At 48.2% G+C, this 25,665-nt stretch overlaps 1 protein-coding gene across 2 annotated transcripts in view; it reads right to left on the reverse strand.

Moving 5' to 3' along the window:
- ETS1 (ETS proto-oncogene 1, transcription factor) overlaps nucleotides 1-24,045 on the reverse strand; it is a 67,489-nt gene extending 43,444 nt beyond the window's left edge. The window contains exons 1-3 of one of the 2 annotated variants that reach the window (XM_034069538.1): nucleotides 23,944-24,045; nucleotides 17,788-17,870; nucleotides 16,158-16,302 (exon numbers count right to left, since the gene is read on the reverse strand). In XM_034069538.1, the coding sequence (XP_033925429.1) occupies nucleotides 16,158-16,302; nucleotides 17,788-17,859 (217 nt within the window). In that variant the 5' untranslated portion in view covers nucleotides 17,860-17,870; nucleotides 23,944-24,045. Of the gene's footprint in view, nucleotides 1-16,157; nucleotides 16,303-17,787; nucleotides 17,871-23,943 lie in introns of those variants that run through there. The other variant, XM_034069539.1, reaches the window with a different exon arrangement.
- Nucleotides 24,046-25,665: the final 1,620 nt, after the last annotated feature.

Raw genomic sequence — 25,665 nt, forward strand, 5'->3', positions numbered from 1 at the left:
CAGCTGAATCTCTCCTTCCAACTCAACTCAGTCCTTAATTTGTGTTCACTTCAGAGCCTGCAACATGAAAGCCCTGGCTCTGAACTCCAGCTGAGCCGCTCAATGGCTCAGTGTTCGCAGAAGGCATGGAAGGAATCCATTGATTAGTTTCTTCAGCTGGGATGTGACCATTTGGAGTCCAAGACCTGCCAAACATGACTTCGCCTCAGCAACTGGTTCCTATTTGCTGCTTACAGGCTTTTGAAATATCTTTCCTCTTGCACATCCAAGTCTCACCCTCCTTTTCCATTCTGTCGTTATTCAATGTTAATATCTACTCAGGCTCTCTCCTGTCAAGGGAGGATGCTGGGTTGCGGAGAACAGCCCTGCTGCCATTAATACAGCCGAAAGATTTTGCCGTTGATGGGAGATAACCATCTGCCCTCCCTCCACAATGCAGCCTGGCTGTTTTTAAACCTTTGGAACAAAGAAAGGACGGGCAGTAATGCCACATTGTTCCAGGGACGCTGACTAACCTTGGTTTCAAAGAATAATAATAATCACTCATTTAGCATCGAGGAAAGGTATGACGAGACCGCAGCCTTTGCCGTGAGTTCCAAACACGCAGTCAGGGCAGGAACGCTCTTCCATGACCTCTCTCCAAGCTGGGGCCGGCTCTTTCCCTTTGGAACAGCCGAATCCACTCCTGTCATGGCCCTTTTACCAGCAGGCAGCTGTTGGCTCTCCTCCAGATGTTAGAGCTGGGACAGCTTCTCCTCTCCGTCGGATGTTCCCATTGTCCTTGCAGCAGGCTCAGGATTAGGTGCTATCGGGAGTGTGGAGAAGGAGCTTTCCCGAGTACGGCTGCTCCCAAAACGTGGCTACCTCTGGGGTGAAATACAACGGCTCCGTAACAACACGGAGCAACACCGCCCAGCTGTTGTGGACAGGAAATGAAGAACACCATATCCAATTAAACCTGCAGGGGGATATTTATGGCACAACGTAATTAGCCAAATTGGAGCCTGCCCCAAAACTGCCATGGGATTTTTAATGACTGCAAGCGGCCAGGGCTGCAGTTTGATGTTTTGTCAAGTAAACAATATCCAGAGGGCATGAGGCTGAAACCAGGAGCACAAAAAGGGGGTTGGGGGGGGGAAGTGTCGTGCAATTCCAGGGAGAAATGGAGACATGAAAGCATTTATCGTAAGGGGGACATTGTTGGCAACAGCAGCAGCCACCGCTCTAAGAAAGGAAAGAGCAGGGAGGTGGCTCTGGGTGTGGAGGTGGCCCTCTGCAATGAGAGGAAAGAGCAAGCAGCTGCCATGACCATTCCCAAGGGAAATACCTTTCCTGGAATTTAAAATGATACGAGAAATCCTTTCAAGCACCGTAATAGGTGGGAAGTGTTTGGGTGAGTTGTTTTACGCTGGTGAGAGGGGGCTGGATTCATAGTCCTGGTGACTACAGCCTCCCTTTTATGGCTAAGCACAGGGCATGGAAGCAGAGCTGGTTAGTCAGCACGTACTGTGTGCTGTCCATAGGGAAGGCAGGCTGCTCTCACATCTAGCCTTTGTGACCATCACGGAAGCACTGGCTCCTCCATGACCCACATGCCTGTGGCCTCTGGGGTCCTTTGCTGCTGTGGGGCTGGAGTCATCCTCTGCTGCCTGCATTAAAAGCAAGTTTCTGTTCACCCTGTGGAGATCCAGACTTCAGGGCCCTGCTCAGCCCCAAGACATCATTTCTGTCACAATACCATCCTCTGATTGCCCTCCAGGCGCGAGCAGAGGAAGCCGCCTCCGAGCCTCCCTGACTCCTGCTCTCATTAACTTCCCAGCAGAGATGGCTCACAAAAGCATCTTTGTGGCCAGCAAGGAGGGAGAACTCCCAGCTCACACACATCCCCGGTCCACACACTGTAGGTACCTCAATCAACAGTCTCACAGAGCTGCTTGAGCATCTTCAAGTGGCTCCTGCGATTGGTTTCCCAGAGGTCCCATGCTGCTTCATAACCTGATTAGCTAATCTGGGCTCCAGCGATGTAATTCTGCCTTGGGTTTCGTTGGCGGGGGGTGCTGTCACTCACTTGTTACCCTGCTGGAAGAACTTGCTGGCTGGAAAATCCTGGTAAGCTGTTCTGCAGCGCTGTTTGCTCTTGGTACGTGTTCCATCTCCTCCTCAAGTAACAGCACTGAGCTCTTGCTAAATGTAACCTGAGGATTTCTGCTGTTTAACTCCTGATGTTCTCAGTTACTCCTGAGCACAGGCAGATTATACCCATCAAACCTTACTGGAAGGACCTCTCATTTTTGGGCAGGGCTCTTGGGCAGCCTCCTTTATAGCAGAAACAGCCAACTCAGACTTAAACAGTTCCTCTGTACTTGCAACTTCACCTTTGGCATTCACCAGTCTCTAGTGATAGGTTACTGATGGTTTCTGAATGGTCTTTGGGATCCCCTTCCCTGGGACACAGGTGAGGGATTATGAAGGAAAGGCAGTAGGATCATTGATACTCAAGCAGCTTTCTCCATACTAGACTAACCACAGTTAGTCTTCAGTAACTCTTATATGCTCTTTCAATCCTTCAAAAAACCCACCACCATCAATAAAAAGATCCACTGCTTCAATACCAAGTAACAGCCCCATTTCCTTTTCATGATGGTGCCAGGAGCCACACAAACACCTCCCAGGGAAGGTTTGTCCAGCACCAACCTCTAGAATACAAACCCACAACCTAAGAAATAGCAGCCACCATTAAGACACACTTGCACACAGCCAGTGGAAGTGGTCAGCACAGGGAAATAAAACACTTGACAGCAGTGAGTGACCCTCAGTTTAATGCTGTGCAGAGGACAGAGGGGTTCAAGTGATGGAAGTGTGACTCCTGGTCAGTATTTCCACAGACCTTTGTGCCTGCACCCCATCTTTTTAATGAAACAACACTTTCTCACTTCACAAAGGGCTGAGGTATCAGTTCAGCAGCCCCAAAGGAAAAGCTCAGGGGCTGGGGACCATAATGGGGTTTCACAGAGAGAGATTTAAGTGGAAAGTTCAGGCAAGAGAGCTGGAATTCCCATCCCTTGTCATCACTGGGAAGCAAAGACACTGATCCACCAGCCCAGATCCTTCCAGCCCAACCACTGTCCCAACATGACCATAAGATCTCAGATGTGCACAGCCAGTTTATGGAGGTAACTCAGTGATGGACACAATTACCCCACGCACCCCGTTGCCCACAGCACAGGATGAGACCCACATTAACAATTAAAGCCCTAAAGCTACTCTCCCCATATATGCCCTGCTGGTGGGGACAGCCCTTGAGCCCACCACATCCCTGCAAGGATTTGCCTTCGTATGCAGTTCAAAGAGCCCGGCACTGGAAACCTCCTCACTTGCAATTGTCTGCGCTTGGCAACCCAGCCCGATAGTGAATAAACGACAGAGAACTATTCCTCTCTACACGTGTTTGGGTTTCTTGGGGTGGTTTTCTTGGACGGCGATCCTGGCTCTGCAACAATACCCGTCTTGTTCAGCCCCACGCTACAGAGCAGGCTTGAATAGATCTGCCTAAAATTATAAGCGGGCAGCCCCTGGGCTCTGAGAGATCACAGGCCACATGCTGGGGCTGAACAAAGGCTCTGCTATTTCCTTACAATTAGCCCAGCTAAAAGGACATCTATCTCCTTCCATTAGAGCCACCACGTGCCTCCCAGTCAGTCCATTGTAAAGCTAATTAAATAACACGCCTCTCTCCCCATGAGGGGCTCCTGATGAGGTCTCAAGGCCTTACTGGTGTGGAAGGGGAAGAGACAGCTGGTCAGCAGGGGCCTTCGACTCCGCTGGTCACCCATCTACAGCCATCATCATCATCACCACTTAGTGCAGGGGTTTTGGTTATGTTCAGAAAGCTGTGGAAGGGAGATCCTGAGCTACAAAGGGGCTCAGTACACAAACCTGTTTGCTCCTCTGTCAGCTTCCCCACTGCCTGCAGCAAAAGCTGCAGACCCAGCTGATTTAGTTATTATTTTTGCCTGTGCTTTGCTGGGGGTTGGAAGAAAAAAGCAGACGTAGAGATTTTGTCTAAATACATTCTGGGTTGATGCAAACCAGTTTGGGCTCCCCCCCCACTTCTCAGTGGGAAAAGAAAATAAGCAAGGAAAATGGTGCATTATTCCACCTGAGCTAGAACCAGTTTTGCACTTTAAAGTGGGAAGGAATTGCAAAATGGGGCAAATAAAAAGGCAATTGAAAGTAATCCATTAACAAACCCTATTTTCATCCAGTTATTTTACCTTCTTGAGGAGGTTTCTGTAGGTCTCAGGTGCGGATGAGCTGACATTAATCTGCCTTTTTTGCTGGGAAGCCTGATATGTGTTTTAGCATCATGAGTGAGATGGAACCAAATCTACCTCTGATACCCGGAGTGTCCTTCCAATGTGCAAATTCATTCCAGCAAGTCAAGATGGACACTGAACATCACAGGGGCCTCCTGCAATGCCCTGAGCGATGCTTCAGAGGCCACCACAACCATCATCTGTCCCTGGAGGAGGAGGATGTGGCTCTCCTGCAATGCCCAACCTGCAACCTCAAGCTAAACGCTATGAGAGCAGCTTTTCCCTCTATCAGCCCACCCTGGATCTTCAGGGTGAGCCCTGTTTGTAACACCACAAGTGCATAGCCTCGCACAACTGCTAAATCACTCCAGATGTCCAACACCTTTTCTCACAAGCTCCCAAGACCCGGAAGAAATAGAGTTTCCTTCTGCCAAGTCTACACTTAGCAAGAGTTGCAAAAATCCCCTTTACCCCCTTTTAAATCATTATTTTCCACCTCTGGCTATTAAAATCATTATTTTCACACTGAAAGAGCATGACTGGGATAGTGGGAAGGTGGGTCAACAGACTAATGGGCTGATTTCCTGTGGATCTTTGGCTCCAGCCTTGGAAAGCTGGACCTGGCACTACAGACAGAGCTCCATCCACCCAAGGAAAAGAGAAAGACCCCATTCCTCAGCATTTCCCACTGGGAAGACAGTAGGAGGAAGGTCACAGAGGAGGAGGCAGAGCTTGGTTTCATTCTAATGGGAGCAGTTTTCCCAATTTCCCTGTTTTCCAAGCCCACAGCTACCCTGGGTAGCAGCTGCTGCTGGAGCCTGGGAAGCTTTAGAAATGCATCAGGCTTGCCAGAAATACAGCACGTAGTGTGTGTGTGTGTGTGTGTGCACGTCCATAGGGTTTCATTGTAGAAACTCAAGGATCAGCTCATTGCCCATCACTGTTGAAACAATGGAAATGCAAACCTGTTACATCAAGTAATCAAATTCAACAGGGACATATCAACAGGGCTAGGTAAATCATCATTTAAAGATGCTACATGATTCACATGAAGGGCTAGAAGGGGCTAATACAAGAGTTCAGCCCAAAACACAGTGTGAATGTAACCTGGGAGCGTGCGGCTCAGCTCTCCATCTGCTTTCAAACCCCAGGTCTGAGTACTTCATTCATCACAAACCTACCAAGAAAAGGGGTAGGAGCCAAGAAAAAGATGTCTTGTATTAACCACCTCCCTCCTCCCCTCACCCAGCTAGTGCCCTTGATCCCAAAGCTATGGGAACGGCTCTGCAAGCCACTTGATTAATAAGAGCCCAGGGGGGGGAAATCGTTTATATAACCTTGTCTTCTCTAAACTTCCTAAGTGCTTTAGAAAGTGGCTGCCCTGGAAACCCAAACTGGAAACGAAAAATATTATCTCTTCCATTTATAAACATCTCCGGCGCTAATGAAGTGAGGAGCAGGAGGGGAACACTGGGATGCGCTTGGCAGGCGTGGGAGAGCCCAGATAAAACCATCTCGTTTCAGGTGGATGTGGAGTGGAAAGCCCTGCCACCACGGTCCGGTGCCACTGTAGCTGCTGAGTACAGTGCTGCAAGGCCCCCAGGGTGGGACTGGAGAAGATGGATGGTTATGGAAGTATCTGCTACACTCAACACAGAGGCAAAGCGAGAGCCTTACTAGGTGCAAATGTAGAGGGGGAGAAGGACAGAGCAACATACAATGAGGCAAGAGCAGATGGATGAAAGTTTAAACCAGTTCCTTTAGCTTGAAGCTATAGCTCGGGCGAAGCATCACATCATGATATTGGAAAGCAGGGAGTATTGTTACTTACTCGTGCTTTGTGGTATAAACTACACAGACCAGGCTCCTTCTGCTGTCAACAGAGCACGGCGCTTTACACCAGTATGGTCTAAATAAACATCTGAGTGGTCCACATTAAGCTCTTGGGTTCACCCACCCTCTGCCTTGCAGCTCCTCAAGATGTTCATCTGAATCAGAGTCAAAAGAAGGATTCTGCTGAGTAGAATAACCTATTTCTCTGTTTTCTTTCCATGTTGCCATTTCCCACGGAGATTTGTTTTTGCATCAACACAGCCAACCCCAGAAAATGCTGAGTTTTGGCTGGAAATGTTTGGATTTCATTTTGACAAAATATTGATGATTTCCGCAGAGCAATCTGTCACTTTTGGCAGCAACAAGAAGAAAAGTGAAAAAAGGACGTATTTCATCTAGATAGGGGACCGAGCTGACACCCAGCCTGGAACTCAGCACAAGTGGAAGGCAAAGCAGGCTACTGGGTTGCCTCGTTATCCTGTCAGTCTGATTACTGCAAAGCAAAGGGAACGTGCTACTGCTTCCACGTAGTAGCTGTTTGCCTGGATAGAAACACAACCAAAGCTGCCAGACAAAGGAAGCATCTGGTCTCCTGGGGTTAAGCAAGATGCAAAGCAGGGGAAGAGAAGGTCTGATCATCTCTGAAGATGTTTCACAAGATACCCCAAGGTAGCAATGAGCTGGTGCAAGACAGGACTGAGATGCCAGTTTTATTCCCATCACTACCTTCCATAATGAGCTGTGCCTCCTGAGCCTGCAGAACTAGGTTGGAATCATCTGTGAGATGACTGGAACTGACCAAATCAGATTTTTTCCATGATTCCCATGGGGAATCTCCTTTTTTCCTATTCCACCTCAGTGCTGACATCAGTCTGGACAAAACAAGTGCCCTCTGCCCTCCCTTGAAGTTAGGATGTGGAGAGTGAATCATGCAGAACAGGGCAGAAAGGCATTTCTGACTCCTGGAAGACAGTTGCTGATGGGTTAGAGAGAAGCAGTTTGGGCCAGCTCTTAGAAACTAAATGTCTGCTTTGGTGCAGCAGTTTCTTTTCTTCCATCCCATCTGTGCTATGGGGATCACAAGTATCTGCAAGTGTTTTTGTCACCCTGCTCATGCAGCGCATGCCATGTCAGCAACCTCGTTTCCCTTTCCAGGAAGGGAAGTCCTGTCATGAACTTTATTATATGGCTTTTCGGTGTGTGCACCCATGCTCTTCTCCTTGCCAAAATCGATGGCAGTGTTCCCACTGGGTGGGCTGATGCTATGTTTTCCTGCAGGCTCACCACAGGTTTAAAGGCTAGATCCTGGTCTTGAATCCTAATCGCCACTCACATCACAGGGAAGAAAACACTATAAAAGAGGATCCCTGCCTCTAGCAGGGGCTGAGAGGTCTATGAAGGCAGGTACTAAAGGATGGACCTACACTGCTAATGCTGGCTGAGAATCTCCTTTCATAAGCTTAATGCTGAAAATAAGCCCACATGCAAACTCCCCCCATACATCCCAACCTCACTCAAGTCACTCGGAGGCTGGCAAGCCATTCTCTGCAAGTCTCCCATGGCTCTTCTGCAGAGAAACCATGTTCCTGCCGTACACACACAACCTCATTAGCTCAGCTTGCTGCCAGAGAGGCAGCCTCCCATCCCGGGAACCAGCTGCAGAGAGAGAAACCGTGTTCCATCCATTGTGAAAGAGCCAACAACTGACCCGCTGCAACCATTCCAGAGCCTATGGATACACAGTCCCAGAGGGGAAGGTCCATCCGGTGGGCTGTGTAAACTCCAGCACGTGTTGAGCAGACTGGAGGCAGCTTCAAGGGGATGGCCACACTTGTGGTGCGGATTCGCTTAAGGCCTCTGTTCCATTTGTTGTGCAACATCAAGCCCTCGTACAGCTCTGTTCTCCAGGGATTCCCAGCCACTTGCCTGACCTCAATGAATTAAGCATCACAGTAAAATGTGCAATGAATTAATCATCTGCATCTCCAATGTGAGAAACTGCTATGCGGTGGCTCACAGGCAGCCTTCTGAATGATTTAAGCATCTCACTCCAATGGACTTGCTCTTAAGGGATGCAGCCAAGGTCTTCCAAATTCCAGCTATAAGATCTCAGCCAGATCTCCTAAATCTGCTGTTCTTCTCCCTGAGAATCCTTCCTCCATAAGAAAAGACTATGGATGATGGGGAAGAGCCACCAGAACTGAGAGCTCAGGTGAATGAAACACCCCACCATATAGGAACAGGGTGTTGGGTTGTACAGACCAGGCACTGCAGAGTCCTTTCAGTCAAACAGTTGATGGCTGCAAGGCAGGAACGAAATGGACAGATGCTAAGAGAGCAGCAAGAGGGCATGGACCACATATTTCCTCCCAGGAGCTCCAGACAAGGTGAGAAACTTCACATGCACAGAACAGGGTGTAGTAAAGAAGGAGCAGAAAGGATTTGGGAAAGCTCAGACCTGGATCTGCTTTGAAAAGAAGGAATCATTTCCATGCACAGTTAACAGCAAGGGCAGCTCCAGCTTATTTCTATTCAATTTTAGAAGGAGAGCAGAGAGATGCAATCCCTTACAGGGCTTTCAAGAAATACTCATCCTAATCCTGTCCTTACCCTTGCATTGCTCTAAGTGTGTCATTTCTCCATCCTGCTCTCCATTTATCCAGCCTGCATATAGGCTGCATGGGGCACAGGATGATCCAAGACTCTCGGAGGTGTTTGTGTATTAGAAACAACAACTGCAAACACAAAAGACAGACCAACCTAATAGGAGTTGTCCCCCACTCCAAACGTCTGACAGCGCTGTTTCTCAGACTGAAGTGATGCAAATAGCTCAGATAAGGCTCAGATAAAGTATCTGAGCTCTCCAGGGTTTATCTGAGCTGAACACCAACTCCAGAAATTCCAAAATGTGCCCTGTGGGACTGTCTCCCTGGAGCCTGATTTCCATCTGAAGCCTCAGCCTCCAGAGCCTGCAGAAACAGCTACTGTTCAAATGCATTCTTGAGATAACAGGGTGGGACACAGCAGGTCTGCAGCTCCCCTATCGGGGGCTATCTGGGGATTTGCCTCCTGGTGGGAATGTTGCAAGAGCTGCGCTGATGGCTCAAGGAACCGGTGACGGCACCTTTCACCGCCAGCCCTTGCACTATAACAGATGAGGTAAAGCCTTCACTTTCCCTTGGCTACAAAGCATTCCCTTCTGGCTTTTGCTTTCAGCTGTGTCCTCTCTCAGTAGCTGTTAGCATAGGGAGGGCTTATGGGACAGCACTGGACTCTGGAGCCACACCATGAGCTGCAGCACAGACGTGTCAGCATGGACATCACGCTGAGATTTGGGGTTTCCAAAGCAACAGGATGCTGGGTGCAAAACCCATCTGGGCTTCTCCGAATCTCAGCCTGGCAGGATGTAAAGGGAGTCAGCAATCGCAGCGAGCAGCTCTGATCAAACAGACCCAGGCTTGCAGCCATGGGCAACCTCTAATATTCATTTACAGCAATAAACATCTGTGCTTTGAGACCCAGCCTTTCTGAAACACAGAGAGCTGTGGGTCCCAATATGTGTGAGACCTGGTAGTGAGCATCTCTTTGCAGTACACAACTCTGTCTGTGAAAGGAGCCAGGGGAAGTCCAAGGCCAGGCTTAGGGAAGGTAAATGGAGATCTCTTTGTAAAGCTGTCACAAAGGGCCCATTAGCTCACTTACACCTGGACTATGGTTATTCGTTGTCCTGCAGGAGTATCAGGGGTCTCCCATCTCACAGCCAGATCCCATGTGCTGGGTGCTCTATAAACACGGGAGTAAAAGAGAGCAGGAAAAATTCCTTCCCGGAAGATCTGTTGCCAAATAAGAAGTAATCTTGTCATTTGTACACCTAATGAAAATGGAGCAAGGAGAACAAAGAGAGCCCTCCAAAACCAGCCCAAGCTCTGCAGAAACTGCCTCCTGATACAAGCCGAGAAAGATTTCCTCCCTGTAGAGCTTTGCAGCCGTCAGAGTTCTCAGGCAAGAATAACAATGAAATTCTATAGGATTGCTCATAAACCATAGGAAAGGGAAAAAAAAGGGGGAAGATTTCATTTCCTACTGAAATATTCCCAACGCCTCATTCCCAATGGACCGACATGCCCAAGGACCGCTGCGGAGCGCTGGCTCCCCTTCCACAGCAGCTCTTCTCCCTGGCTGTATCCCAGGGATGGGGGGGAACCTTGGGCAGGCCAGGGGCTCAGCTGCGTTGGCAGCACCAGGGTTAACCGCGGCGGCGCCCTGTAATGCAATGATTTCTGGTTTATTTCAGCAGGGGAAGTGTGTCCCGGCCTGATTAGCCCAATGGTTTCCTCTTTTCCCATAACCTCCAGACCCCCGTGGCCTAAGTGTTTACTTTCTGACATAAAAAATCTGCTAGTGTTTTTCTTTTTTCGGGGCATGTGTATTTTGGGAGGATTCGGGGGGAGGAAAGCGGCGAGGGGGAGTTGAATGGGATGGGAGGCTTGCATACACCTCCCTTCTCGCTCCCACCCCTCACCCCCAGCTCCTTTCCAGCTGCAACCTCTGAGCTGAGACTTCTGGCTTCAATGTGAGAGAGAGAGAGAGAGGGAAAGGGAGAGAGAAATGTATTAATGAGAGAGTTCAGTCTCTTGCTTCAGCAGCTATAAACACAGTGAACATCTGGAGGGAGAGAGAGGTGCTTCAGGCTGCCAGAAGCTGAAAGGAACAGGCTGTATTCAGGGTCCCAGCCCCATGAGTCTCCCTCTGCCTCCCTGCATATAGAATCATGGAACGGTTTGAGTTGGAAGGGACCTTAAAGCTCATCCAGTTCCAACCCCTGCCATGGGCAGGGACACCTTCCACTGGAGCAGCTGCTCCAAGCCCCTGTGTCCAACCTGGCCTTGAGCACTGCCAGGGATGGGGCAGCCACAGCTTCTCTGGGCACCCTGTGCCAGCGCCTCAGCACCCTCATAGGGAGGAACTTCTTCCTGATGTCTGGTCTAAATCTGCTTGACCAGGCTTTCCTGGCATCACCCATTGAGCCCTGTTCTGGCCTCCCTTTTGCTGCCCTCCCTGCTCCATGCCTGCTTAGCAAAGCCCAGCTATGTGCTGCTGCAAGGTTGCCACATGCAACCCAGACCTCCTAGAAAGGGTTTCCTGCTGGTTGGTATCCCCAGAGGCAAGTGCTCAGCACTTGTGGGTCTGTAGGCAAATGAATTTGGGAAAGCTCAAAAAGAAAAGGCAGCTGTGCTTTGTGTGTCCTGTTTGAAGCAAGCATTTGGTGGTGTAGAACAGCTTCCTCCAATGGAAAAAGAAACAGGGACATCCACATCACACCATCCCTACAGAGGGATCAACCCTACCCCAAGACCATCCCAAAACATGTCATCTTCTGCAGTCATCCTCAAGGCATCACAGAAGCCCTGAATAGCCTGCTGCTTAGTCCCTTTCTTCCTTGACTCTACATCAAGTTACTCCTTCCCTGTGGCACACTGAAGCTGCCAGTGTTGCTGTGGTCCTGGTGCTGAGCTCCCACCCTGCTGTTATACTGGAGGACCTCAGCAAATCAGGAAGCATCACATAGAAAGCAAGCAGCAACCTTCCTGCTTTCATCCAGGCTCATCCAGAGGACCAGCACAATGGTTCCTCCCTGTGTGGCAGCTCAAGTGGGAAAAGAGCTCCATGCTCATTCTCTGGTGATGCCCCAGCATGCAGGGAGCTCCCATGGGGTCTGTCCTTGGGAGGCAGGACAGGGATTTTTCCAGAGTGAGGCAGAAAACAAATGGAAAACCAAAAACCTGGGTTTTTGTCATTCTATTGCTCCAGTGCAAATCAACCTCTCCAAGGGATGACTTGCAGCAGGTTACAGCAGCGGGTGCAGAAGGAGCATCATGAGGGTGGCCTGCATGTGTTTTCCTCACCTGTGAAACTGGGATCCACAATATCCATTCTAACCAGGCTACAGACTGGCAGACCTCACCTCAGAGGCCAGAAGATGACAACAGAGCCCAGCAGAAAGGGCTCCTTCATCCCCTGGGCTGGAGCAAACAGCCAGGGAGAGCTGTAGATGTGGGAATGACCATGAGCAGCTTGGGCAACAGCACTGAAATGAATTCACATCCATCACCTCACTCATCCCTCCCCATGGTGCCTCACCCCTTTTATGCTCCCCCTGTTCTGTTTCCCTTCATCTTCCTCCATGTCCTCCCTTTCCTGCTCCTCGTTTATTAAGGAGGGAGAGGACAGGCTGGCCAGTCCAGAAGTCCTGCTAGCTCTGGATCCACAAGCAGATGTGTGTGCCCCGTGGAAAGAGCATTCATCTCAGTGGAGAGCCTGCGGAGGAGGCAGCAGCAGCAGCACAGGGGAGGGGGGAAAGTGTTGGAGGAGGCTGAGAAAAGGAAGGAGGCCGCAGTTAAAAATAGGATAAAAGGACATGAAAAAATGCAGATTTTTTTTTTCTTTTTTTTTTTAAGGGAAAAAAAAAGAAAAAAGCTTCTCTCGGAAAATGTGCTGCAGCTGGAGAAGCCATCGGCCGAGCCTGGTCAGCTTGCACCTTCCCCCTCCTCTCCTCTCCTCCCCAAGCCCCCTTCCTCTGAGCGTGGGCCTGGAAGATGGCCCAGAAAGTGCTCACAGAAAGAGCTTTCCTCCGGGGATCTCCACCAGGTCTCGTGCCTGCAAAGGAGAGGGAAGAGCAGGGAGAGTTCACCATGGATGCATGGGGTCCCCATGGGGCTCCTGCCTGCAGTCCAGGCTGAGCTGAGAGCTGGGATTGAAGTCAGCAGGGTGAGACTGTCCCTATCTTGTCTGCATGGGCGCAGAGCAGTGCAGCACTGCTCCAGCTATGAGGGCTTTGCCTTCCTGCCAAACCCATCACAACACCACCATGGCTACAGGGACCTGATGTCCATGAAGCACCAGTGGGTCAGAGGCAAGGACATACCACCATCAAAGCTAATCAACCCCAAATATTGTGGGTTTAGAGGTGGCAATAAGCCAGTATGTCCAGACAGCATCAGCGATGGATTGGGTGAGGCTGGCTTCCCATAGCACTGGCCTGAGTGTTGTTGATGAGCCTAAGGTGACCCCTTTTATTTCCAACAGTGTCTTAGTGCAGGCAGCCTAACCCAAATCAGCTGGACTTTCCCAGAGGCATCAGACCTGCAGCTCTGATTTCTCCTCTAGAAAAGGCTTTAGTTTAATTTTAATTTCTCGCCTTGCAAATCCCAAAGCTGATCCCATTTGCCTCAGTGAAAGCAGGATAAGCCCCCCAAATGCTCCTGTAGTGTCCAAAAGGCTGGAAGCACCTTCAGTCCAAGCCTGCTAATTCAGTACAACAGAGAAACTTCTTCAGCCAGAGTCACTTCATCTCTTGCTTGCCATTAACAACAGTTTTATCTCTCCTATCACTAAAGAAAACAGACCTGACCAGAGTGAAAGGGGTTGTCAAAGTGGCCTTGGCTCAAAAAGCAGCACAGCCAGAACTATGTCCATGCTGAGCTTACAATATCACTATCAAATCTCTTTCTCCACTCCAGTTTATGCCTAACCTTTTATCAGCCAAAAAAAATTGTACCAGAGGGTAACATTAGGATACTATCAGCTTATGAATTACACATATGGCCCTAAATGTGGCTTTCAGCATCCTTTTGCTTTGGGCAGACACATGGCACCCTTAATTTTGGTCTACTGGATGGTTCAGGTGAAGTGCAATGTCCTTAATACTCCTGTTCCCACTGAAGCAGAAGAGCAGGGATACAGTTCATAAACAGGCAGCAGCTCCCTTTGCTTGCTGTGGACCCAGTTTAGGTTGATTCTTGGGGCATTAATGGTCCCAACATATACAGCACAGATCACGGAAGCAAGCTGACAAATACAACTGATTCCATACCTTTTCCAAAATAAACTATAACCCTCCAAAACTGACCACCCCTTCTTGTCTTCATCAACGAGCTAAACCCACATCAGGCTTTCCTTTAACCATATCACTGAATAATCTTATCGGACTTCAAGCACAGTGTAAATAAACTCACCCAAACTTCAAAGGCAAAATATCTCCTCTAAACGCAAGCAGCTCTAAAACCTTTAGAAATGCTGTGGGTTTCTATTGCAAGAGGATATGTTCACACTTGCATTTTCCTTGTTGACTTGGTTCTTTCACCAACAGCAAGACCATAAAAACCAAAATAGCCTCTACTAGACCAGAACTGAGGACAAATGGTTTTAATGCGCACCCAAAACGCAAAGGAGAAATGAAAGACTGTTCCTAGCGGTATATACAAATGTGAGTTTCCTCTCATTTAAAATTAGAAACTGAAGAAACAACAGTATAGAAAAGAGATCAGAGAAAGAGAACCTTGCATTGCAACAGCAACAACTGAAAAGTCATTCTTAGGCAAGAGCATCTGAGGCCTGTCCTACCTGCCCCAATGGACCGAACATTTGATTGAAACCTATTGAGGACAATGTCAGCTTTTTGTTTTACTGGCTTCCCTGTGTTTTGCAGCAGGCTGCAGCCTCTGCAACAAGCAGTTTCACAGCGCCAGCATGGGGTAATGAAGATCTGGGTTGCAGATATGTTGGTCCCTGGAGAGAGAACTTTCACGGAAAAGGGGAGAGGGCAGAAAAAACACAAGGAAAAAACTTTCCAGGCACTGATTTGCAAAACGTTTGAGTAAATCCAAATGCTGCAAGGGCAGATTTCATCAGAGCAGAACTGACATCACGCTGAGAGAGGTCACCCACAGGAGTTGAGCAAATAGCTGAAATGAGAACAGCTGAGAATAGGCAGCGGAGTTGTGCTCCAGCCACAAGCGCAGCGCTCTGTGTCCATCTCCTGCTCACACACAAGTGTTCACCAAAGGAGGAAAAAAACCCCAAATGCCTGAATATTTGCCAAGGAGAGATTTCAAACCATACATGTGATCGCAACAGGCACTGGTTCTGCTGAACTCTTCAGCTGCAAAAGGTCTCTAAACATCAGGGCTTCTCCCCTCCCAAGGGCCCAATGTGCATAACTAACAAGCCAGGAACAAGTCACAGAAGACCAGCACATGCCATGCAAAAGCTTACATGGGATTTAAGTGCTTCATGATAGGCTTATGTGGGACTTAAGTGAAACATAAACTTCATATTGGCCCTTTGCAGAGGTCAGTCGTGCAACTTGAGCTCTTTCACTCAGTTCTCTGCCTTGGCATACCTGAGCCCCCTCCTCACCGCAGTACAGCAGGGCTCTTTGCTGATGCCTCATCACCCATCCCACAGGCAGAAGGACCAGCTGCCTGCCCAACATCTGTTCTGCAAGTTGGCTGTATGAGAAGCAGACCAAACTGCAAGCTCAGCTTGAAGAACAACGCACGGGGCAAGAATTAGTCACCAGTGATTTTGTAACGACTTTCCAACTATGAATACATTAGAGATGAGCCTCTAGTCCGAGTCAGGGAACTGCACATTGCAGCCATACAGCACAGCATGACCACACATCTCCAGCTGTGGTTACCTGAAGATCATGCCACCACCCTCCCATGGAGGAAGACAATGAGCTATTAAGAACAAGGTACCCAAAATCACTACCACAGCAGAAATAAAACCGGAGAGTCCTCAGCTTCTTGCAACACTCCATGAAGGCCACTTTCCAAAGCCACATCAGTCCTACTAATGCCATGAGAAACGCTGAGGATGCAACCAGGCTGTTAGCATGTCCACCTTGCCTCCCATGGTATCTTCCCATGTCTGTAAAGACCCCAGGGAGCAGCAACCAGGGCTGCAGTCAATAACATCAAATTTGGTGCATATAGGACATCAAAATCACCACCTGAAAGAGGAGAGGGATTCTTCCAGCTGGACACCCACACTATGGCAGGGACAGGAGGACAATAGCTAAGAAAAGGAAGGAGACAAGGGGAGCAAGCTGGACAACAAACAAGAGCATGGTGGGCCTTTGAGGCTTGTGTTTTCACCTAAACACGATGCTAAGCCCCACAGGGTGGAAAGGTGGCACACATCTGTCCCGCTATGGTGTCCTACCTGTGCTGTAGTGCTCCAGGCCGGTGGGCACCTCTTGTGTGGCAGGTTCATCCCAGAGTGGGCAGCACATCCTGGGCTGGCAGCAGGTGGACTGAAAGCCACAGGTCACCCAGGGATCATCACAGGGGCCGGCAGCACCTTGCTTCTGGGAGCAGGAGAGGGAAAGGCATCAATCAGTGCCCCTTGTCCACCTCACAGATCAGGCACAGAGCCCTCGGCCAGCAGTGTTTGCTCAGAAGGAATAGCATCATCCAAACATGCTTGGCTGAGGGCTGCCTTGACAGGGCTAAAAAGCCCTTTCATAAACAAATGTGGGGAAGCAAAGATAAAGGGCAGCAAGATGGCAGCATATTTACATAAACCTATGTATTACTATATCTTATACTGTATTATTATGTGCTTACTCATAATCCATCATATATCTATAATGTATTGATTACATGTGTGATATAGGCAGGTATATACCCACATGTGTAATACTAGGTTATAACTGTCATTTTCCATTACACATGTTTCTTTTCATTGCATAGAGTTATATTTATACCTTATAAACAAAACAGATGTATTATATGTACTAGCATATATGGGTATATAAAAATAATCCCAGGATATAATCTTATTTTATACATATGAAATGTGTGCATATATACAGTATATGCTTGTATATACCTGATATATGTATTTACCATGTATACATAAATGTGTATATATATAATATGTACGGTACATATAAGAGTATGTCATTGTGTAAGAGGATAACAATATATGCATATACTATACTATAACATATACTATAAAACTCAGGCTGTTTTCATTTATTAGTAGCATTATTTCCCTGCAGGGAAATAGATTTCCTTCATCTCCAATCGATACTTAAAAGCCAAATGCATGCTTGGAACCATTTAAAGGGAAGATTCTGAGCTGTGTTAGAAATACTCCATGTGTCAGCATGCTCTTTTCTTCTTCCTTCTTAACAAAATCTTGCTTTCTAGCAAGTCTCTGTGCAGCCTGGTGTCTCCACTCAGAGTTACAGCTTTCATCCAACCTTGTCTAGTACCTTTAGCACTGGTCAGCATTTCTTTGCACAAATATCTATTAATCTGATTTCTCTAAACAAGGGCCTAATTTCCCTTGTTTGAAGCACTGTCAGACCTGTCCCATAGCTGCTGGCAGTCAGCACAGGCATGCCCTGGATCTAACATATACTATAGATAACCACTGCTCCACAGACAGAAAGGAGTTCAGGAGAACCCCAGAAAACCAACTGAAACCTTTCCAAAGCCTGCTTTGCTTTGTGCTGATCCCACTCCATTCATCCGCAGCAGGTGAAGGTCAGCACAGGGAGCGGAGGCGCTGGGACAATGGTTACCCCTAACAATCCTGCTCTAAACACAAGCGCAGGAAATCCGATGCGGCGATCCTGTTTCCAGTGGAGGTTTGCAAGCTCGAGAGGTTCAGATAAGCTCTGGGTAAACACTCAGTGTTTGGGCGCTGCTCTGAGCAACGTAAAACCTTGCAGTATTCAGCAGTCAACACCAAGCTGTGTCAGCGAATGGGCTGGCAATGTCACAGCAACCAAAGAGAAAACCCACTGCTAGGGGTAGAAAAACAACCCCAACTCCTTTCTTACCATCACTCCAGGGCGAGGTAAAGGATAAGGGGCTGGGTTGCCAATGGTTGTGTCCATATAGTAACTCATCATCTTGGAGGTGCCTGCAGAAATGGAGACAGACATTAGATGCTCCGCTGCAGAAGGCGTACAGATTGATAGCATCAGCTAAATCTGTGCTTTCTCACACTTATAAAGCTAGAACCAGGCTGTCATCTTAATGAGTTTAAGCTGGAAAAGGTAAGAGGAAAAATAGCTGTATTAATAGTCGTTATTGTGATTAGATGCGTTGTGTCAACAGTGCAAACACACAGATCCATTAGTGTAAACTGATGAGAGCCTGACAATGGTGAATGAATTATCACCTGGAAGCTGATGGTGCTGCTCTGAGGGAAGATGAGATCATATTTCCTTTGCTGTGGAATCAGTGGGGAATTGTTGCCAGGTTTTTTCTTTTGAGATAATATATAAAAAAGCAAGTCAGTTTGTTGGGATCAACACCTTTCCTGCAAAGGTTTACTCAAAAACAGTCTGTTTCACAAAGGACTTCACTGTCTGCAAGAGACATCTCCTGTTGTCCTGCATTAGCTTACATTCCCCTTGCTAAAACTCGCCCTTGCATTGCTGAGGTGTATTCCTGAGTGCACTAAGTAGCCATCTCAGCCCACAGGAGCATGTTGCAGCTTCACATGTCATTCCTAGGATGGGATGTGCTCCTCTGAGTGAGTCCTACCAATGCTCTTCGTTAGATGTGATTTTCAACCATCCACCAGCTTGTTTCTGTAGCTAAGGTAAAAGAGGTGCCAAATGGCTCAGTTTTCAAGTACACAGATGTTTATTCCCCTTCTCCTTTAAATGCACAGTGTAAAATGCAGGGCCAAAGCACTTCTTGTGTTTTGGTGAATATGACTTAAAGGTGCTGGGAGGAAAGAGTCAAGAGGGAGTAGCCTGGGCGCAGAAGGATATGACCTGGAACCAAAGGGAACAGCTATTTTAATCACACTGATACAAGGCATAACCTGCGATATGGAAGAGCTGCCACTGCTTTAACCTCTCTGAGGACACAGCAGCCCCAAAACAGCTCCCTTTTGATTTCTGGGGTTAGCAAACCCCCTGCAAATGGCAGAGCCTGCCTCAGCTGTGCCACACTCACTGGGACCCCAGAGAGCAGCTCCCACAGCGCTCTGTGACTAATGGCCAAATGTGAAACACCTGCATGTGTATGCGTATGAAATTATTATCATCATTTCCTGCTTGTTATTACTAACTCCTGCCCTATCACCCAGTCTGTTTCTCTTTGCACTTAGAGCGAAAACCAACCATATCACAAGTTACTGTGGCTGAGAAGCCTTAACTAATCTCAGCATCTGTGCACACCCTACCAGCCTGCTCTAAGGAGGTGTTAAAACACATTTGCTCTAAATCTAGTTGCATCTGCAGCATCCAGCAGCTTGGTAAAGAAGGTGCTTGGAGCCCACTCTTGTGACTCAGCTAATGAAGAGCAAGACACTCAGTCCCTCTGCATCACATACCTGTCCCCTGATCCTAACCTTAAACTAGGGTAAATCACCATATATAAACATGAACTGATCTCCCTCTTGCTCTAGAGACTAGTGCTGCCAAACTGCACCAAAACAAGGCAGACATTGCAGAAGAGAAACAGAAATCTCCAGGCTCATTCACCTATTTCAATGCCACACACACATCTGAGAGTAAGGAGTTACAGCATTAAAACAGCAGTTCACCAGCAGCCCCCACCAGCAGCTTTTTCCTGCTTTGCAGCTTGTGCAATAGGCGGTTGGGGTTTGTTGGTTGTTTTTCTCCCTTTGATCAAGACACCAAAGTCGCACCAGTGCTTGAGAAGCACTTTCATGCCTCGCTGAGTGTTGTTTGCATCTTTCTCAGGGCACAGCTGAACCTTCCAGCAAAGAGCCACACGTTGGTGCACGAAGCAGCATGTGCTTCGGTGGCAGGAGAAGCACTAAACCCATCCTGACACCCAGGAGAAGGCTTCGTGCGATAAAGAGCATCACTAAGATGGTCTTACACTGTCTAAAGGGGGCTACAAGAAAGCTGGAGAGGGGCTTCTGGCAAAGGCATGTAGGAACAGGGGAAGGGGGAATGGCTTTAAACTAACATTCTGTGGTTCCATTCTGTAATTCCATTAAGATTGTAAGAGCTGTAAAGAAACCTCCTCCCGAGCCCTGGAAAAGGGGAATTACCATCTCTAGGCAGCAGCTCCAATAGTTTTATAGCAAGGACAGCTTGCTTTTGGGTTTCTCTTCCCCTCCAAGCTGTACTGTTAAAAAGCACAAGTGGGGATCAGAAATACAATGCAAGCCTCTGCAACCATTTGTAGCACTGAGACAAGCCCAGCTTACACGCAAGATGAATCAGTCCTCCAACCAGCTGCAGGTTCTGTGGGTGATGACAGTTAAACAGCAGAGAGACACAGGCTTTCACTGTGAAAAGGGCCTGGGAGACAAGCCCTGCTAGAAAAAGGCAGGCAAACAGATTCTAGGCACAAAACCATTGTGCTCTGGAAAAAGCAGGTATGCGAGGCCAGCACCAGGAGGCAAGATGACAGCAGAAAGGGAGCTCCGCGGTGCTTTGTCCAGGCTAATTTTAACAGAACTTCCACCACTTCCCATAGGAAACTACTTCACAGCCCAATACATCTCTCACTGTCAGCAAGTTTCCCTGATGTTTGAGGGATATTTTTCTTCTCTTCAGCTTCCTCTAATAAGAGCCTAAATAGTTGCTCCCCTCCCCTTGGCCACCATTAGATAGCTCTAATGACCACTCAGGAGCTTGCAGCTGAACTAAATTCAATGATAGCTCCCTTCATGGCAGGTAACTTGGCTGATATTAAGGAAATCACTGCAGATTGACACCAAGATAATCAAGATCCACAGCTTGCTGAGAGCTGTTAATAAATAGAGGGGAATCAGAGCCATTTGGTAAAATCCTTAATGACTTAACAGCTTGAGTTCAGACTTATTGTTTGCTCTTATTATTCCTGCCTTATTGTGAAAACATGTGTGGGAGAAGCAGCATTTATTCGGGGACCTGATCAAGTACCAGCCAAAGCTATTAGACTCTTGGGCCATTTCTAAACTAAATTAAATTGTTAATTTCATTTCAACATCCTTCCCTTCTCTTTTACAAGGGATATATCTACTTTTAAACAAATTACCAAGCTTAGTTTGAAAAGGCAGGAGCATTTATCCTCCTGATTGACACACACCCCATGCAGAAGGTAGGAAGAAATTAAAACTGTGTATTAAAACAAAGCAAACTTTGTCTACTGGATATATGAAGACTCTTAACAGTATTCTCATATAGTGCTTTACGTTGTTTTAAGGATGAGGAAAGGGGAGTGAGGCCACAATAACTTCCCTGTTGCAGACTCAAAGCCAGAAGCTCCATCTCTCTTGCCCAGTCTAGTGCTCTGTAATGGGTCTCCTCTACCTGTTGTAAAACCCTGTGGCTTGGATTGTTCCCCAGTTTCAACACTCAGCTTCTGCCCATCCCACATCTCAAAGCCAACCAGTAAATAAAGGTATCACTGCAGGGTGGTACAACTGGGATGGCAGCAAAACAGCGTTTGGGTGCTTCTCTCCATCCCAACAAGATTCCCTTTCCATAGGATTAAATTGGAAGCATTAGCAACCCCATCAAATATATTTCTGACTTCAAGAAGGTGAATCAAGACTTTAAGAATGAGAAGCAGCACTTTCAACATGAGCATCCTCCCTGGGGGGCTGCGCTAGCAGCTCCCTGACCCAAAGCTGCTTAGTGGTAGCCACTTCATTTTTACATCAAGTAATAATTCATCATCTTTAGGGGGGTTGGAAATGGCATCCTTCCGCAAGGCTTTAACCCTTGAAATCCTGGCACTTTCCAGGCCGCTTGCCAATTCAGTCCTCAGGGGAAAGGGTGTTTGTTGATCTGTTGGCATGTTAAAAACCTCATTCAATTCATTAAATGCTACCACCAGTTTAAAATAAAAGAAGCATCCCTAAACTGGGGACACAAGGAATAGAAATGAGCATTCTTCTCTTGCTGCCTCTTTAGGACCCATGCTTTTTAACAGTTTGGTCATCCCCCATCTCTGTTTCATACCAGGGGGTCCCACATTCATGATTTCAAAACTTTGCAGTGTTCTCAAAGGTAACACCTGATTTACTTAAGGCAAAACAGGCAGGGCAGTAAATAGTAATGCTATGGTAAAGAGAGCAATATAGTAATTGCTCTTTTGTACCCTCTGTAAATACTCCATGAGATGAAACGACTTGGCTAAGGTCATAGGGAGAAAGTGAGGGTGAAAGGTGAGTATCTGAGCTCCTCAGCCACTCTCTTAACTACACAGCACTGACTGCATTCAGATTAGCACTGCCACAAGGAGGCTGTCCCCGCTGTTTCTGGGAATGATGCAGGTAGCAGGGGCAGAGCAGGCTACCTGTCAGCACACCATGCACTGCTTTAATGCTGGCCTCTTCCTTTCCTCGTTAACTGTCACATCTGAAGGAGATATGATGGTGCTTTAAGTACCTTCCCATTTGGCTGCACAAAATCTAGCCAGGGTGGATGACAGTGGTCATGACATAGTGCCATGACAGTTAAACTTTGGACCAGTCCCACACACACGTGCCCACAAGCCCTTGTTCTCTGTGCTTGGGAGTAAACATCTTTTTGCTCTACATTTTCCTTTATCCTGCTCATTAATCTATTCCTTGGCTACTATTTATAGTTATATATAGTTAAGCTGAAAGTTATATATATAGTTATATATAGTTAAGCTGAAATAACACCACCGTCAACAGCACCACCACATCCATAGCGAGCTGACAGTGCGGGCTATGGCAAGGAGAGGGGTTTAGGTGGGAGACTCAACAACAGAGGCTGTCGCCATTAAATCCTGCTGCTCTCTCTTGGATCATAACACCTACTTGCAATTGCAGGAAGATGTGAATGGGGGGGGGGGGGTTAATTAGGTCATCTGTTATTTCACTCATGAATGTGCCTCTGTGAAATAACAGTCTTGCAGCACAACATCATGAGCCAGATCCTCAGCTGGGGCAAAGCAAAGCAGAGGGAAGAGCCAGATAAGTTTCCCACTGCTTAGCAATGGATCCTTTGCATCAGGGAAGGATATGACCCAGCAAGGAGAGCCCAAACTGCCCTGTGGCAAAGGGGGCTTGGTCAGGGATTATGGCCCAGCAAACAGTTTACATGGCAGGCAGGGGAAGGCTTAAAACCCACCCAAATCAGAGGCATCAGGAAAAGCCTGTAAGCAGGAAACCGCTCTGGACCCAGCCACAGCCCCCAAAGGTGTCAGTTGACAGCACAGGATGGGAAGCTTATGGTAACTGTGCTACCAAATGAGTGGCCACATGCAAAGCAATGATTTAGAGGCTAATGAGGAGGGTGAAGGCCTTGGCTGTGCTCCTCAGGGACTCACAATTCCCACTGGCTCTTTCTGGCTGGATGAGGGGGGCAGGATCATGCCCCTTCCACAGAACGGCAGCAACACAGCAGCACATCCCTGTGGCTGTCACACTTAGGGCTCCGGTTCCTCCCAAAAGCAAATGCTGGCACCTGTGGCACTTTCTGCCCTTTGGGGGCTGGCATTGCTATGGAAAACATGCTGGGATGTGGCAGCAAAGCCCTTACAAGCATTCCCCCCAAAGGCAAGGAATCAATCCCGGTGTGAGGGGCTACACCTTCCCTATCTGTCTGTGCACAGGGCTGGAGGGAGTCGAGTGAGCATCCGACTTTGCTTCTCCCCCTGCCTAGCAAGGAAAACGAACCAACCCCCATTCAAATCAAAGTGCAACTCAAAACATGAAAGGAACTGCACATCTAATCCATGGTAATAATGCCAAGGCATAGCCTTCTAGATGAGCAAAATAATAATGTTCTCTTAAACATACATATACAATTTATAGACTCTATATATAAAAAGAGAAGGGGTTTTTAAAGGGAAGCATCAGCTCAGACATTTATAGAAGCTCCTGCAGTACTCCTAGCAAACACATGAACCGGTTGCTGGGTGAAACTGGAAATGGAGAGAGTAAATCACCAGCAAAACAAGTCTTAGCTGTCCTGAAAACAAACCCAGGTACCTACAACCCACAAAAGAGCTTAAAGAGATTCTCTCCCACCACCACTTACTACTTAGCTGAAAGATCAGGGGGAAAGTTTATGTCCTCCACCGCTTCCCACACTTGTCTCCGATCTCTTTCCAACTACCTGGTGTTATCCTCTGCGCTGGAGCTGGAGAGGATGGAAATACCATAGTGTTTGCAGCAGGGCCGCCTATTCAAAGGGAGGGGGAGTGGTCAGCTCCGCATCCAGGGCGGTGGGAAAGGCAAGCTCCACACTGGAGCCATTGCCAGCCAGGAAAATCCACCTCTGGTCGATGGCATGCCAGTGGAACGATTAAAGCTGGTTATGGGGGAGCCTCCTGTTGGCCCCCCAGTGCTGTGGCCTTTGGGTCTGTGCTCTCCTGCATCCTGTAATGCAATCTGAGTAACTTCACAAGTGTTGTGCCAGCCCCTGAAGTCCCTGTGAGGTGGTGATTATTCCTGCACCATAACTAAAACCAAAGCACACAGAACATGACCAGGGTGAGGTTTATCTAGCCCTACTAACCCATGTTATGATTCCCCACCCTTAGCTCAGCTGCTGCTTGTGAGGCTAATGGTAGAAAATGCTGTTTCCTCCTAAAAGGTCCCTGGGTACCTCAGCCTTTCCTGCTCTCCTGCATATCCCAGGGCACTGCTGGCTCCAGAGCACTGTGCTTTCTGCTGCCTGCCTTACCCCCAGTCCTGGGATAGACCCAGCCTGGCAGCATACCTAAACCCCCTTATCATGAGCCTCTGGTACCAGGCTTACCACCCTGACACCCACCCTTGGTAGCTGCTGTTTACTTTTGAAAGCATAAAGGCTGAAGTCAAACTCCCCTTCTATAAAACACAAGGGAGGGGAGATGCTTGGGCAGCTCTGGGAGGCACTGGTTTGGCTCCCTCCTCTGATGGAGATAATAGTCCCAACCTGCATCACCCAAAGGCTGCTTCCAACACAGATGCTAAAGGAGGAGACCAGGGGCTCTCTAGAGAGGAGAAGGTTGCTGTGACCAGAAGGGCAGACAAGTGCTTTCCCAGCTGGGCTGGAAAAGGGAAGAGGGCAGAAACACAGATTGCAGTGGGCTCACTCCAAACCCCTCAAGGTAAATGACCCCCTCCCAACACCTAACATACTCCCAGCATGGCCAGGGACCTCCGAAGCCCCATCAGTACCCCCGATCCTGGATGCAGGAGGACATGCCCATCCTGCCTCTCCAGGCAGTAAAGCTGCCTTTTCCTCCAGGAGAGGGCTCCAGGCTGAAAATCCTCCCTGGCTGCAGCACAGATCCCTGTCACACATCCCTGTCACACATCCCTGTCACAGATCCCTGTCACGCCGCCTGTGTGAGCAACCCCTGCCAGCAGCCCCAGGAGAGAGGCAAAGCCCAAACACCAAGGGTTGCAGATGTGCTGTTCTGGGACATCTTGTTTATGGGCAAAATGGGAGGCTGGGAACAGCTGCTGTGATTCCCCCTAGAAATCCTAATGGCAAGCTGTAATGTAGCAGCAAAAACCGAGAACACAGCCATGGGACTCAGCCCTTCCCTGGCTTTCAGGGAAGATTGCAGCATCCTCACAATTAAAAGCAGCATGTACATCTAAGCCCTGTCACTGCAGCACTGATTGTCTGGGGAGAGAAATAACTCCTGGGGACAGCCTTTCCCAGCCCAAAACTGGGTATTTTGGATGCACATTGGCAAAGTGCAGACCAAAGCTGTATTTGCTCTCACGTGGATAATTTCTGCCTGCACAGGGCTTCTCAGGCATC

Source organism: Melopsittacus undulatus, chromosome 15 (genome assembly GCF_012275295.1).
Source record: "Melopsittacus undulatus isolate bMelUnd1 chromosome 15, bMelUnd1.mat.Z, whole genome shotgun sequence".
In the NCBI taxonomy this organism is placed as follows: Eukaryota; Metazoa; Chordata; class Aves; order Psittaciformes; family Psittaculidae; genus Melopsittacus; species Melopsittacus undulatus.